Source organism: Podarcis tiliguerta (genome assembly GCF_965153285.1).
Source record: "Podarcis tiliguerta genome assembly, chromosome: 6".
In the NCBI taxonomy this organism is placed as follows: domain Eukaryota; kingdom Metazoa; phylum Chordata; class Lepidosauria; order Squamata; family Lacertidae; genus Podarcis; species Podarcis tiliguerta.
Window position 1 is genome coordinate 23,406,100 of NC_139539.1, and position 16,936 is coordinate 23,423,035.

At 45.4% G+C, this 16,936-nt stretch overlaps 1 protein-coding gene across 1 annotated transcript in view; it reads left to right on the forward strand.

Moving 5' to 3' along the window:
- The window catches only part of EMILIN3 (elastin microfibril interfacer 3), a gene marked incomplete at its 5' end in the record, with an annotated part of 16,843 nt that extends 1,564 nt beyond the window's left edge, over positions 1-15,279 (forward strand). Inside the window, 3 exons of the mRNA XM_083446597.1 lie at positions 680-802; positions 8,268-8,515; positions 10,165-15,279. Of these exons, the coding sequence (XP_083302723.1) occupies positions 680-802; positions 8,268-8,515; positions 10,165-12,059 (2,266 nt within the window). The 3' untranslated portion in view covers positions 12,060-15,279. The remainder of the gene's footprint in view (positions 1-679; positions 803-8,267; positions 8,516-10,164) is intronic.
- Positions 15,280-16,936: the final 1,657 nt, after the last annotated feature.

Genomic DNA, 16,936 nt, shown 5'->3' on the forward strand with positions numbered 1-16,936 from the left:
AATTCTTTCTCCTGTCATAGTACCATCTGCTACAGCCCCGTGTCCTTAATCCTCCTTTGCAGTTTTGCCATCTTTTACTCACCGCATCCTGAATTTCTCATCATATCCCATATGTTTTCTGTTTGCGTCCAAGAACGCTGGTTTGAAATACTGTCTCAAGTCTCCATCTGTCCAGCACTATACACCTGCAGTCTTCCCTCACTGTGACCTTTCATGCAGAATCTAGCCTGCCTTTGATTGCTTAAGCATAGAACCATAAAAAGCCAAAAGATGATTTAGCCCCATGCTTCTGCAGCTGGGTGTGACTGTCAATGCAACTGGGTGTGACTGTCAATGCCACCAACAAGAACAAACATTATTTCTTTTTTCCGTGGTGTGGTAGTCAGCTAAGTCTATAGACGATAAATTATTGGACCTAATTTAGTCATGCTCATTGATTTCAGTTCGTCCCCTCTGAGTAAAACTTAGTTGAATAGCACCCATTCTCTTCCCTTTCTTTGGGTCAGTGGTATGGCATCAGTGAACTGGTTATTCCCAGAGAACCCTTTAGCTGGAGAAATCACCCGGCAAATAAGTGGGCAATTGCAGGCAATGCCTGGCCTGGAGTTTTTGGAAGGGGTTTGGGAACCAGATCCAGCAACCAGATGCTTGACCAAATCTTGCTTTGTTTCAAATGCAGGAGCTACTGTGCGTATGTGGTGCAGAGGAATGTAACTTGCACCCTTCAGGATGGAGCAGAGAGCTACGTGAAAGCCGAATATCACAAGTGCAGCTGGGGACCCAAGTGTCCTGGGAAAGTCCTGTAAGTAAATGTTGGGTTGCAGTTGTAGCACGGTAGGGACTACAGAGGACTGTCAGCATCTTCTGACATGGTCAGAGGAAGCGGTTGCCTCCATAGCAACTCCTGTGGATTAAACGTCATAATAAGTAGCAGCAGATGTCCAACACGCATGAACATATTTTTTCCATTTTCCTATCAAATCTCCTCCCCTTATTTCTCTGCCTGTCTGGCCATTGCTTTCTTTGCTGCCACAAGGGAGCCCTGTTGAGCAAATGTGCCACATGACACCTTTCTAGGCACCATTGGCTTAGCTGCTATGATGTCACAGATGTTAAATCTAGTAAACTAATTGCCAAGGGTGGACTTGGGGGACCTTGGGAGTGGAATTCTCATCATTCAGTGCTTAAGAACTGCCTATGCGCCATTCTCATTGTAGTTGACAAGATTGATTGAGTGACTTTAGAACTTGCAATGGAAAACCATTGAACAGAGACAGACAGCTGACACTTGCTGCTTGTGGTATGTGATGCTTTATTTAGGGCAAACCAGGCAGCAGCTTCCCATGCTCCCATTGGGAGTTTTGATTTCCCATGTCATATATTTAAGTGACAGAAGTGCTCTTGTATCGTGCAAGCTTAAAACTTGGAAGGGTTCTTATGCTTGCCTGTTTCCAGCAAAAGGCCCATGCTAGCCAAGAGTCCAAAAACAGCTCAGCATGACTGTGTATTTCTTGGAAGTTCACCCAAATATAGCATAAATCCTTCGCATGCTGTGGAGTAGGTCCAAAGCACCGTGAGTGGAAGGAAAATAGCCGTCAGCACCATTCCACAAACACTTGCACAAGAGAGTTCATGCAGTGCTATCAGAGGTGGGTTCAATAGCAGTTCTTGTGCTTCTGCTTGAGCAAGACAAAACACAGTTAGGAGAACATCTTAGAAGTTAGCTTCACCATTTTTATGACCAGGTGGAATACAGTCCTTCATTGAGCAGGCAATGTCTTCCGTATGCAGAAAGGCACTTCCCGATTTTATATTTCCAGACAAAGGAATGGCAAACAGAGCTATGAATGTGAATGTATCAACTCAGTACTGCATATTTAAGGCTGCAATCCTATACACACTTGCTTGGGAATAAGTCCCTTGGAACTTGATGGGACTTACTTCCAAGCAAATGTGTTTAGGGCCAGGCTTCTAACAGATGCATTTCATTAGCAGGACTGAGGGGTAAAACATGCAAAGCTCTGATAGGGACTTAGCAAGCTCCAAATGGCTTTCAAAGTGTCTAGGGAGAGTTTATGGGATGTGGGTGGCGCTGTGGTCTAAACCACTGAGCCTAGCGCTTGCCGATCGGAAGGCTGGCAGTTCAAATCCCCATGACGGGGTGAGCTCCCATTGCTCAGTCCCAGCTCCTGCCAACCTAGGAGTCCGAAAGCACGTCAAAGTGCAAGTAGATAAATAGGTACCGCTCCGGCAGGAAGGTAAATGGCGTTTCCTTGCACTGCTCTGGTTTCACCAGAAGCAGCTTAGTCATGCTGGCCACATGACCCAGAAAAACTGTCTGCAGACAAACGTTGGCTCCCTCAGCCAGTAAAGCGAGATGAGCGCCGCAACCCCAGAGTCATTCGCGACTGGACTTAACTATCAGGGGTCCTTTACCTTTTTTTCTTAGGGAGAGTTTGGGACAAGATAGTTTATGCCTGATTGTGTTAAAGATGGAGGGAGTTGATTGAGAAAAGCAGACCCAAGCCAAGTTAAACACTTCTAGTTGCCCATCTGTGCCACCTCTGGTTGGGCAGTTATATGTAAATATGGCATACTTCCTAACCGTTTGGCTATTATTATTATAATTACTGTTATTTATATCCCACCTTTTGGGGGTAGAAGTTTGTCTACAATACATCCAATTAATTAACCCACAGAAGAAGGAAATGGCAGTCTTTCCACCCTGGCCAGTTAGGTAATTTTAGACTCTGGAGTGTTACAGAGAAGTGAGTCTCTCTAAAAGGGAACGTGTTCACTTACGTACTTCAAGCCAGCCTTGCTGCATTTGAGCCCTCTTGTTCATTCTCCTGAGTGGCACCCTGGGCTCCTGCCCCAAAGTCCTACTACCATGGCACCACCATCCCCACCCTTTCATAACAAGCACAGGGCAATTTTTAAAAGGATGTTTTTTCGAACCAAGCGAGTCCTGCCAGTTGAACTTTCTACATAGCTTGGAAGACCGAGAAAGAGATGTAGCTTTTTCCAGCCACCGGGGCCACTGGTAACTGTTTATCCAGCTGCAATAAATACTTCCTGTTGCTGACATGTGGAGTGGAGTTTTTTGCACTTTGAAAGGACATTTTTTTCCTGAAAAGAAGCAGCCTCCTTTCTAAGTGAAAGCAGCACTTAAGGGCAACATGGCACGGCCGAGGCACCTCTATGCCAACTGCCTCCCCCCTTTAACCCGCAAAAGGTTCTGCTCTCTTTACAAGCCTGACTCCCTGCCAAGAGAAAGAGAGAGAGGTGGGCAGTGGCCCAGATGTCTGCAGAGAGCCAAGCCGATGGCTCGCGCCAATGTTGTTGTTGACAGTGGCTCAGCTGGGCAGCTTTCTCTGGACTCAGCAAGATTTCCAAGCGGGTTTATGCGCACCAGAGCTGTTTTCTTTTTTAAACTACCGCTGTAACTTGGAGGCTTCTGCAGGGAGCCATAATCTGTAAAGGCCTGCATTCTTCAATCCCACTCATCTCAATCAATGACAGAGAGAACAAACAGACATTTACGGCAGGTTCTGGTACAGCCTGGAGTTCTGTGGCAGCTTCCCAAAAGAGGGCTGCCAAAGAAGGAGCCTCTTCCAATGTCCAGTGGCTCACCGGAAAAATAACAACAGACTCATCCAGTCCGAAGCACATCACCGCAAACAGTTCTCATAGGAACATTACCTAAGAAGGGCCCTGCTGGATCAGGTGGAAGGGCTGTCTATTAAGCCAACAAACCTGTTTGCCGGCAGATGCCTATATGTAGGGCTGTCTCTGAAGACAGTTCAGAAACTTCATCTAGTGTAGAACCAGGTTGCTCACTGGTGCAAGATGGTTTGAGCATATTACACCGGTCCTGGCCCAACTGCACTGGCTGCCAGTTAGTTTCCAGGCCCAATTCAAAGTGCTGGCTTTGACCTAAAAAGCATTAAGCAGCTCAGGACTTCAGTACCTCAAGGACCACCTCTCTCCACCTGGACCCTGAGATCATTACCTGAGGCCTTTCTTCACAGAATCACAGAACTGTAGAGTTGGAAGGGACCCTGAGGATCATCTAGTCCAACCCCCTGCAATGCAGGAATATGCAGCTTTCCCATGCAGGGATCGAACCTGCAACCTTGGCATTATTAGCACCACACTCTAACCAACTGAGCTATCTAGTCTTCATGTGCCTCTTCCACAAGAGGTCCGGAAGGCAGTAACACAAGAAAGACCAGGCTTTTTCTGCAGTAGCTCCCCATTCATGGAATGCTCTCCCCAGGGAGGTTCAGCTGGTGCCTTCAGTATACACCTTTAGGCACCAGGCGAAAATGTTCCACTTTAACCAGGCCTTGGGCTGATTGACATCTGATACCCTTCTAAATGTGCTGTGCAACGGTTGGGTTGTCTTTTTGTTTTTATTATGCATTTTCTGTTTTTTATGTTGTGATTTTATGTTGCGAACTGCCCTGAGATCTACGGGTATAGGGCGGTATCCAAATTTAATAAATAAAACTAATTTTTAAAAATACAGCGGAACCTCCGCTCCTGAATGCCTTAGGAGCCGAACGTTCTGGCTCCCGAACAAACAGAAACTGGAAGTAATTGTTCTGGTTTTTGAATGTTCTTTGGAAGCTGAACACCCGGCTTCTGCAGCTTCTGATTGGCTGCAGGAAGCTGCTGCAGCTAATCAGAAGCTGCACCTTGGTTCCCAAACTGTTTCAGGAATTGAACAGACTCCCGGAATGGATTAAGTTTGGGAACCAAGGTTCCACTGTATGGGAAACCCAAAAGCAGGACATGGGTCCAACAGCACTCTCTCATATGTTCTCCAGTGACTTGTCTTCAGACAGTGGTTTGGTGCCTCTGATTCTGGATGAATAGTGGCCATTAATAGCCTTATCCCACCCCTCCCATGGGACGCGGGTGGCGCTATGGGTTAAACCACAGATCCTAGGACTTGCCGATCAGAAGATTGGTGGTTCGAATCCCCGTGATGGGGTGAGCTGCTGTTGCTCGGTCCCTGCTCCTGCCCACCTAGCAATTCAAAAGTACATCAAAGTGCAAGTAGATAAATAGGTACCGCTCCGGCGGGAAGGTAAATGGCGTTTCCGCGTGCTGCTCTGGTTTGCCAGAAGTGGCTTAGTCATGCTGGCCACATGACCTGGAAGCTGTACACCAGCTCCATCGGCCAATAAAGCGAAATGAGCGCCTCAACCCCAGACTCGGTCACAACCGGACCTAATGGTCAGGGGTCCCTTTACCTTTACCCCTCCCACAAATTGGTCTAATAATCCCCTTTTAAACTCATTAGATGGAGGGCGGGGTGGTAGTTCTTGTGACTAAACCGGCACTGAGATGTAGTGGGTTAAGCCAAGCCGTGATGCCTATGAGTGTGTGGCAAAGTGGTCATATTTCCATCATGAACCAGCACCACTTAATTCCTGAAAAGAATGAAATGTTGTGCATCCAATCAGGGCTACATCCAACCTAATCCACAGCATTTTCTAGAGGATTACCATTAGCCTTACAGATATGTAAAAAATTAGCTTAATAGCATGAAATATGCATGTGTGACAACAAGGAGCGCAGTATAATCTGGCTCGAGGCATCTTGTTCAGGAACCGCACAGCTGATTTGTTTTGTGTCCAACCTGGAGCCAATTGGCCCAACTCACATTATTATTATTATTACAGTGGTACCTCAGGTTACATATGCTTCAGGTTACAGACTCCGCTAACCCATAAATAGTGCTTCAGGTTAAGAACTTTGCTTCAGGATGAGAACAGAAATTGTGTTCCGGTGGTGCGGCGGCAGCGGGAGGCTCCATTAGCTAAAGTGGTGCTTCAGGTTAAGAACAGTTTCAGGTTAAGTACGGACCTCCAGAATTAATTAAGTACTTAACCTGAGGTACCACTGTATTACTTTAGATTTCTTACCCGCCCTTCGCACCTTAAGGTTCCAGGGCAGGTTAGAACAATATCAAAATCGGCTAAAACAATTTGCAAGCTGAACAACAGAGTGTTGGTCCTAAAAATATGCATCTCGGGGTCAAAGGACTGAATAAGCAGGTGCATGTTCAGCTGACAGCAAAAACTGCATAATGAAGGTCCCAGATGGACCTCTGCGAGGAGGAAATTCCACAGTTTAGGGGCTTCCACAGATAACAGGCTGCTCAGGCTGCAACCCCCCTAAAAAAACTTCTGAGGTTGGTGACACTTCCATGTGTTCTTGGCATATCAGAACCAGATGTAATTGGTTCCAATCATATATCACAAGCACTTTTTGGGTCGGCAGAACCAGTCCTTCGGTATATATGCAACATGCATACACAGGTCCACGAATGTTACAATCTATGCATCTTCAAGGGCGGATTCTCACATGAATATAAATCATAAATGTGGTGATCCTAAACTGATTTATTGGCAGGTAACACTCACTGAAAGCAGTGGGGCTTCCCAGCAAACACGCTTAGGATGTTTCTGGCAGTGTCATAACACCTGGTGATCTATCACTCAAGGTCTGGTAGCTGAGTGCATGAGCTGCCTTCACAGGAAAATATGACAGTGTTTTGAAGTCATGTTACATGAGATGAAAAGCTCTGCTTTGATCAGTGATAGCTGTTTCGAAGACAAAGCTTATCGCTTGTTATTACACTCATCAGGTGATGTACTGGCATGCTTTCCCTGTAATGTCCACTACAGTACATGATTGTGGAAGCCCACTGCATTTTAAAATTCTTCATTTTATTTTTATTTTTTTAAAAAAATGTGTACATGAGTAACCCCAAACAACCCTAACTCATTTATTTGCTGCTGCTGCAAATTTTAAGTTCTGATCGTTAGAATTGGCCCTTGAAAGCTGGCCTGCAGCTTTGAATAGTCAGTGCAACTTAAAGACCAAAATGGCTCTGGAGTGCTGCTTAATGTTGCCTGATGCCTGAGCTCAGTGGGGTTTCATATTGGACTGCAAGTGCCATTTCTGCCTTCGTAAATCTCCAAATGAATCCGAACTTCAATGTCTAAAATCCCTGGTAGAGGACATGGATCCTGAGATCACATTAAGGGTAGCCAAATTCTGTGCGATTGCCATAAAACTTAGGGAACAAGCTGTCTTTATCATAATGATCAAGGCCTTAAATGATAATTTTAGGTTATATGTTAGTGACTAAGTTTTAATTTATATATATATTTAACTGTTGCTATATCCGTATTGTCTCTGTTATACCTAATTGCAATTTCAAATGTATCCCTATCATGTTTTATGACTTCCTTGATATTGTATGTGGGCTGGAAATGGTCTGTGACCGAAATAATAAAAAACCATTCTGCCTTTGTAGATCACATTCCTTTCCCTAAGCAGTGTAAAATGTGTTAGCCTTTATGGGTAAGCTACATGCACCTATGTAGCTGTGCATTTGAGTTCAAAATACAAAATCAATAATTCAAAATCAATAAAATATTAAACACACATATACACACAATCCCTGCATTTAAAGACTACATATTTAAGGATTACACATTTCTCTTTAAGCTGCTTTCTCCAACCTCTGGTTTATGAATCCCAGATGATTAAGTACTACCTCTTAGAGTGTCTTGAGATTCTCCACTATAAATGCAAAAGATTATCATTACCATATTCCCTGGGCAAAGGATCAGAAGAGTGATAGTACAGGCAGGACATACAACTGCTGGGCAGCTGCTGCCCTCTAGTGCTAAAAGACAGCACTTTTAAGATTTAATATCATGCGCGGCTTAGGGTGGAGAGACAGATACATTTCCCACGCAGAGAATCATAGAGGGTTTGAGAAGAGATCAGAAATAGATAGGGATGAGTGCATCCATCAGTTTCGGTTTATCTCAGTTTCTCATTTCTCCATCCTTAAAATCAGTCCTCCACATTTCCACATCAGATTGCATTTTTTTTCTTTTAAAAAAAATACTCTCCTGAAAATTCACCAGCATTTTAGTTTAAATTTCTCCTAATATACAATTTCCCATAATATAATGCTGGGCCATTGATCTGATCCAGCAGGCTTATCTGATGCTTCCATGTGAGGAGAGATATTGTTTTCCTATACAAATTATGGTAATTATTTCTAAATTTGCTCTATACATATGAATTACCAGGTGTGCACACTTTATGCATGTGTTACCTATCACTGATGCAAACTGTGTGTGAGTGCTGCCAAGATTTCCTTGACCTACACATTACGGAAGCTGGGATGTGGAGGTACAGCTCTTAATCTTGCTCTGCCTTCTTTCCTTCAGGTACCGCACGTTCTTCAGACCCAGGTACAAGATTGGCTACAAGACAGTGACTGAGATTGTGTGGAGGTGCTGCCCAGGCCTCGTGGGAGAAGGATGTCACGACAGTCCCACTGACCAGCCAGGGCTTCTTCCCCAGCACCCCAGTCCCAAGTTGCCTCCTACTCAGAAGATGTTCCCAGGTCCTAGAGTTCCCCCTCACCCCAAAATTCATGCAGACTCATTTCCAGGACCAAAAAAGAACCACTACGGTGAGTCGCAGCTTCATTTGGATTGTCTGTTGAGTTCCATTCACAGAATCCACTGGCATGGCTGACACAGGAAGCTTGTGGGCTAAGGATGCAGATAAAGAACACATCTCACCATGTCAAGAAGGTCCCTGCAGGGCAATGCTGTTTTTCTAGAAGAAGAGGGGCTGGAACTCACCATGAACCCCTCTCTTGCTCTCTTAGAATGGCAATTGCACCCACTTGAAAGGTGCCAGAACTGAGTTCTGCTTGAAAAAAGCCCTGCTGTAGGGGATGATTGAGGGCCATAAGCTGTACAATGTGAATCAGGCCTTTTCTGATCCTTCTGCCCTGATCCTTCTCCAGATGTCACTTTCCGGCAGGACTGGGGAACTGTGCTGGGCCCGGGGGTAACCCAAGTAATGTGGTCCAGTTCTGGTCCCAAATCCAAGGGTTCCATGAGGAGTCAGTCCGACAGGGCCAAGGCAGGACACAAGGCAGGAAACCAGGCAAGGTCAGGCACAGGATCACAGGCAGGTTCTGGCAAGCAGCAAAGTTGCTCCCGCAACCTGGGGCGGGGTCCAGCAGGCTTTTATCTCTGTCCGGGTAATGGCCGGTCCTGATCCCCCTGTGACTCACCATCCTGTCTCACCCGAAGGCGGGCACTCCTCCTGCAAGTACTCAGGTCTCTGCTCTCAGACCTGAGTCTCTACAGCCCGGGAGATGTCGGTGGGTTACTAGACCCAGAGGCCCCCTCAGCCTCTCCTGACCCAACTGGTAGTGGAGCAGCTGTAAGTGATTGCCCAGCTGAAGGCAACGAGGTAATCCCTGCATCTGGAGCCAGGGCAGGCTCAGGCCCCTGACTCGGCCCAGCTGGTGCTTGTTGCAGGGGAACCTGTGCAGACTGGGGCTCTTCAGAATCAGGCCCCAGACTAGGCTCAGCTGCCGCCTGAGGCAAAGGATCCAGTGTGGACTGAGACTCCTCTGGCTCCGAGTCCGACCCTGAGTCCCAGGCCATCACAGGAACCTTTTTCAGCCCAAGGTTCATATTCCCTCAATAATAACCTTACTGGGGCTAAATTCCAATGATGGGCTGGCTGACTGGGGACAGTGAGCATATTGATGGAGGTGGTGCATATTTTTCTACAGTAGTCTACATTTCAAATGGAGAAGTCAGATTACCTTTATCCTCCATCCAGGCAAGCAAGATTGCAGTTCAAGGACACATTCCAGCCAGGCAGAAGCATTTGAGGAGGACAACACTGTGTGGATGTTGTGCAAAACTTGCTACTAGCTATGATGGCTATGGGTTGCCTACATGGTTGAAGGCAGTGATGTTTCTGTATGCCAGTTGCTAGAAACTGCAGGAGGGAGAGCGCTCTTGTGCTCAGCTGCTACTTGCAGGTTTCCCACAAGCATCTTGTTGGCCACTGTGAGAACAGGATGTTGGACTTGATGGGCCACTGGCGTGATCCAGCAGAGCTGTTCATACATGTGCTTTCCACACTAAGTATGGGTCCAGTTTGATTCCAGTAGGTTTATAAGCATTTTGTAAGTAACTTTCTTCATTTGTGACGAACTGGAAAGTCTAGGCAGCTGCCTCTTGTACATGCCCTCGGATAGGGAAATTGTGCCCCTGATTATAACTGAGGTTTGCTTCTGCTTGTTTATAGGTCGAAAAATGCCTAGTGTGTTTGGAGACCGACTAGATCGGCTAGAGGATGAAATCAGACGTCTCTCACAGTCCTATGACACCCTACACAACATGGTGAATGGCCTGGGAGACCATTTGCGGCTTGCCATCCAGGAGGACACCAATAAGATGATTGGATCACTGATGAACAGCCCAAGTGTGCCTGATTCAACCATGGGGTTTGGAGTCATTCCTGATGGGATTGTGGATGCCGCAGACAAAGCAGACCTCTCCCCTTATCCACCAGTGGGTGAGATCCTAAGCAAAGTGACTGAGATGAGTGATTCACTGAAAACCAAGACTAACTTGCTGGACGAGGTGCATGGCATGGTGCTGGACCATGATGGACAGATCAAACACCTGCTGGAGTCAGCCCGGCCTTCTCCTCTCACCTCCATTGATATGCTAGAAGATTATGTGGACAGCAGGCTTAGCAACTTGCGGGTGGAGCTGCTGGATGGCTTTGAGAAGAAGCTGGTGAACATTCAGAGCACATGTGACTACCGGATCAAGGAAGTCCAGCAACAATGTGAGGAAGAGAAAGCTGCCAATCTCCGTCTTCAGCAGACCCTGGATGGAAAAGAGCTGGAAATCAAGAAGGAGATCTCCCAGCTGGAAACGCAGATCCAAGGGCTGACCGTTGTAGAAAGCTGCTGTAGCAACTTAAACTACCTCACCAAACGGATGGATATCCTAGAGAAGGGCTTGCACAGTATTTCTGAGTCTCAGAAGAATCTACACTCCAGGTTGGACAATGAACTTTCCACTGTTACCTTGGGGAACATAGTTGAAGGGCGCTTTGAGGACTTTGAAGCCAGGCTGAATTTTACAGAGAGGGAAATGGGAAGTTGTTGCTCCAGTGTAGAGGACAACATGAGAGGTCTGTTGGGGTCAGAGCTGGATGGCACAAGGACATTGTTTGAGGACAAAATGCGAACCTTGGAGGAGAGATTTATAACCATTGTAGGAGATGTGAACAATGTCAGCTCCACAGTGGCAATAGATGGAGCTGTAATGCCCCTCTTGGAAGGGGAGCTTGCTATCATAAGAAAGGGAACAGATGAGAAGTTGGAAGTACTCCAGAGTCGGCTGACTACCTTAGAAAGCACATGCTCATTGGGTTGCATGGCCACCTCCAAAGACGTAGAGATTTTTCGCACAGAAATTGAGGACTGCCAAAGCAAGAACCAGGATTTACTGCTCAGAATGGACAGCAACTCTGACCTGCTTCGGAAACTTAATGCTACTATCCTGGAAATCCAGAGGCGGATTGAAGAGGAAGCAGCTGAGTCCTTGCAAGGTGAGATCACTCTGTTGAAGATCAACCTGAACACCATGAGCAAGTCCTTAACTGGGCTGAAGGATTCTGTTTCTCAGTACTCAGACACGGTGCTCCACGTCAACTCCTCTCTGGATGAGCGTGAGCGCAAGATAGAAGATGAGGTCCACTCCATTCAAGAGAAGATCAACAACCAAGGCTCCCAGCTTCTGTTCAGCAACAAGCGAGTCCTCAACCTAAAAGGAGACCTTGAAAGGCTCAAGTCCAGAATCATCAGTGATTTGAGCAACTGCAAGAGTGTGGCTCATGGCCTGCAGAAAGAAGTGCTCCAGTTTGATGACCGCGTGGCCCAGGTGGAGGACATGTGTGGCAGACTGGGCATGGTAACGGGAAGCCTGGACCACATCAAAAGTGAGCTGGAAAATAACGCAGGAAGTATGTGGGGCTACATGGACCATATGAACGCAACCTTAGCTGCCCACTCTCAGGAAATAACTGTACTCAAAGATAACTTGTTGGACTGCCAGGCAAAAGTCACGGAACTAGCTGAAGACATCAGCCTCTTAGAAACCAAGCTGCAAGGCAACCAGCATTAGCTATGTCAAACCCAAAGTGCAACTAACTTATATCATGCAGACTCCAATGTGATGATACCAGGATCTTGTTTTATTTTTGTGGGGTGGGGAGGTTACTAAATCTTAAAAGCTGCTATAATCCCATCTCTCATTCCGCCCCCGGAAGAACGACATTTTCCTGCTACAGTTTAAGCTGTACATTTGCCATTACTGTATTCTCTGTGGATATTTAGCAGCTGTACGTATGTAGCAAAGTGCCTTCCCATAGAAGGGGTCACATTGGGTTACATTTCCAATATGCGGTTCAGTTCAGGAAGAAACTGGAGAAGAAACAGACCTATCTATAGGATTATTTGCTTTGGGAATAATGAAAAACCTGCTGTTTAAGAGCTGGGGCAAAGAAAATCAGTTCTTGGCCATTATATCTATCTACTCGATGCAAAGGTCTGGTTCAGGGACCATTCTAAGCAATACTGCCAGCTATGAGAAACACTTTGGTTTTAGCTAAGACTTTCCCCCACTTCTGTATTATACATGTGTACAAAACCTGGACTGGAATTCTTCATGGCAGCGTTGATTGATACAAGCATAAGGAACACTCAGTTCAGAAATCAACAGGTATTGTATGGGTGCATCCAGGAAGAGAACACCCTGTATTCACTATCTTCTCCTCCAATGCATTCATTGCTACAAAGTTCAAGACAGTTTTCTGACAGTTGTTCTCAAGCACTGTGAGTGCAGAATGCGCTTTATATGAAAGCAGCAGGGGGCAGGCTGAATGCACCACCTGAATGCACCACCAAGGTAGCTCCATATCTGTGTCCATAAATGCATGGGACACCTGATCTGGATTCAGTCCCTGGGGGAGGCCATAGTTCTGCCTGATCCCCCAGCTAATCTGCAACGGGGAAATGCTCTCCCCTTGAAGCAAAAGGAGAGAAAACTGCTGATACGGGAAACTCAATCCTAACTGGAAGACAAAGGGTTAATACCTTCCCACTCCCACACAGAGGCCCTGATCCTAGGGATTGTGCTAAATAATTGCATTAAACCTGCACTGAAGGACACAAATATGAAGCTAATGTACCATCAAGTCTGGCCCTTAGGTGGCTTCCTGTAAGCCTAGAGACTAGCAGAAGGAAGCACATGAACTTCTCCATATGGTGCTGTAGGAACGCTATGCTGTCACTCCCTGCCTTTGTAGAGAAGGAAGGAGGGAGACATGCAGGTCAAAAGATAAAAGACCAACCTGTTTTGAACAAAGTTCCTCTTCAGGGACACTCTTGAACACACAATGGCAGTCCTACGGTTGTATCCAACTAAGTTCTACTCAGATTAGCCCCGCTGAAATTAATGAATGTGTTAGGTCCATTCATTCTTGTGAGTCTACTCTGCATATGACTAGCACTGGATGCAGCCCCCGGTGCTCTAGAAGCACTGCGAATCATTGCATGCACATCTGACGCAGTATTAAGGCAGTTTCTTATGTTCCCCTTACGGGCAAGAAGGTCGCCTTCTAGCAGGTGGTCATATAAGTAGCAGCACATTGTGAGGGGCCTCTGTCATTTGGATTCATTTCACCAGCTTGCCAAGTCCAACCTGCTTTAACTTGAGCTCCCTGTACCAAAGGGAGAATGACCTTAAAATGATCAATGATCATTCATCTAGCCCAGTATGTGAGTGGCGTGAGGGGGAGTGAGGATCTCTTATTGGATCTGGAGTATGTTCAAGTGAAGCAATTCATTGGTCACCATCTCAACTGCTAAGGTTTTTGTTTCTGCTTTTTGTTTTAAAGACGTCAGTATTTCTTTAGACAAAGCATTAAGTATTCAGAGGGTTCCTAATGCTACCCATTCTATTTCATAACCTCTACCCACAAGCATGGCAGCTAGGTGGTAAACACGTCTACTTTGCAATGAATTCCACTGATGAAAATTACATTCTCATTCAAGGAACTGGGGGCTTATCCACACCTGCATTTTGCCCAGCTGCCTTTCGCCGGGGAAACCCAATATTTAGTGCTGAACTTGAACAAATGGCAATGGCAATCCAGGGATTGTCATTTGTTCCGATTTAAAGCTAAAAAGTGAGTTTTCCAAGGGAAAGGACAAAAGCTTCTCCAACCCAGTTCCTGCCCAGTATTCTGTTTTCAATTGTGGCCAACCTTATATCATAGGAAGCTCACAGATTTTCCCCAGCATCCAGAGGCATCATGCTTCTAATAAGAGAAGCATATTTTTCCCTCCCTAACCTCCCCCTTTATTCAAAAGTTCTATAAGCCAGTGACCATCACTGAATGCTGTGACGATGGACTCTGCAATTGACTCATTTCACAAAGTGCTTTCTTATATCTATCCCAACCTCCTCAGAACCTCGGCTTGGGGTCCTTGAGAGATGGAGAAATAACTTGCACCTGTAACCATCTCTGGTGGTGAAGCAGTTTATCCATGGGAAGATTTCATATACACCCTGTCGTGTTTCAATCCACTTACTGTGTGCGTCACCCAAAACCCACATATTAGCACAGCCATGTACAGCAGGTGGGGCTGGCTCAAGATATTACCCCCAGCATCCATTGTGTGCAACTGGCCCCTTTGCCTAATGGTAGCACTGGCCCTATCAGGGGTGGGGAGAAAGAAATTTGCCCCACTGCCATAATAATGCTATGGGCATACAGGGCAGCACAACAACAGGCGCATTTAAATGTGGCAGGCTGTGCATTGGATGCCTACACTGGTGTTTCACTAATAGGTCCATATTACATATAAACTGGGCACCAGTTTGAAATGTGGGATAGAGATCAGACAGGCTATGCAAATCCTAAAACAAGAAACTCCTTATTTAAAATAGGAGTTTAAATAGTATCACAAAAATCAGAAACTATCCTAATCTACAACCTATTTCTTGTAGACTGCTGGTTGGGAGTTTTCTGTGAGCAGAGTTTGAGAAGTAATGGTTATGTGACTATCTCTCAGCAATGGTGCTAATGTCTGCATTTATTTCTTCGCCGGGAACTTGAATATTTCAACATTTTTCACAGTTATCTGTTTTCTTCGTTTAAAGACTAAATCACTCTGTGGTTGCTTTCAAGAAACAGGGCATTGTGTCACTTTTGAAGAAAGACTCTGACATTCAGTTGCTGGTCCTGATGGGGTTTCTGCCAATGCTGGTAATGGATCCTGTTCAGTACAGTTTGTATTTTTTTTTTTAAGATATTGTACATTTTGTTCAGATTGTAAAAGTTGAATGACTGTTTGTACTGTTGGGCAGGAGGGAGAAAGACTCTCACCAAGGTTTCCAAGACTGGATTACTGTATCTTCTAAACATAAAGAGCCACACACAAAAACCCCCACCTACAAAACATGAGGTTTGAGTTACTGAGAAAATCAAACAACACCCGTCTAGAGTTTGTTTTCCAGATTGCTGGTGGGATATGTGGGTTGCGATATATGGATAAACAGGTGTAGGTTCGTAGCAGTTACAGTATCTACAGCTCTTTGCGTGCAACCACTGCCCAACATTTTCACCACTTGTGAGAATGGAATCTTTGCTGCTCCTTGAAACCTGCAAGATGCCACTTCCTGCAGCTTCTTAGACATTCCCATCTGGGGCTCAGTTCCTTAAGAGCCAAAATCCAAATTACCTGAATGCATGAGCATTGTTTTCAGTTGTGTAGACCCAGTACTGACCTCCATATTGGCCCAATAGAAGCATAGTTCAAACAGTCTCAGCCTTTATCAGAGCAAGGATTGCGAAGGGGCTAAAGGCCAAGTTACAGATGAAGGAGATTATATAAAAAAACCCTGGGGTTTGTTGTTGTTGTTGTTGGGCTAAAAGCAGCAGGGAGATTAGAGAAGGGAGAAAAACCCATTTGGATCACGTCTGTAGCATGGATGGGAAAGTGCTTTAATTGTTAGCAAAACAATACTGAGCTTGAATGCAAAGTTAAATGTCCATGGCCAAAAGTATTAGCCATGCAGAAGGAAAGATTAATAGCATGGCTAATGGAAGCTTTGGCAGGGTGTTTGCGTGGGTGGATCAACCAGGGGCATGACAATTGAGGAAAACAGCATTATAGTGAATGGTTAGAGATGATGGGATTTCTAATTCAGCAACATCTGGAGAGGACCACAGCAGGTTTCTCATCCCTCAAGAGATTTGACTTGTGAGTTAAGCAGAAAGACCCCACTACAAATCTCACAACCAGTTAGCCTTTGGCAAGTCACTCCTCTCAGTTGCATTTTGTCTTCTCTCTACTAAAACAGCTCTACGTACAGCAGCAAAAAACAAAACCAAAACCAAAAAAACCCAACCACATATTGGGGGAAAGAGCATGGGCTGAACACAAACTACCACTCATATCTGCTTGGAACGTGAAGGTTGGGAGGCATGCAAAAGGGCTTTGAGGTTTCTACAACCAAGAGGTATATAAATTCCATGAAATAAATTATGAAATGAAAGGGGAAAATAATTTTGCAGATCAGAGCACTTTCCTCATGCTTGTCGTGCCTGTTCTGTGCCCGCCTGTAGCTAATTAAAGGGCCAAAGTGTTTGTCCATTAAAAAAACAACCCTGAAATATTAGATTGTACAGATCTCAGCAAGGAAAGATGTCTTGCTGCTTTTTTTCCTGAAGCAGAGGTAAATGCAACTTGGGGGAATGAGAAGCAGAAATATTTTCAATAGAAATATGGCGAAAGAATCAGTCTTCTGCTTCAAATTGTAGCCCCAGGGGCTTCAACATGTATGATTTGAAAAAAAGAAACGACATGGAACTATTATATAATGTAGAGTTCCATTCATAGGCTGGAGGTAAAGCAAGTCAACCCATCAGATTTCCTCCAAATATGCTAGGATTTTGTGATCAAGGACAGGGCTATGTCTTTAAGCTGGGTAGG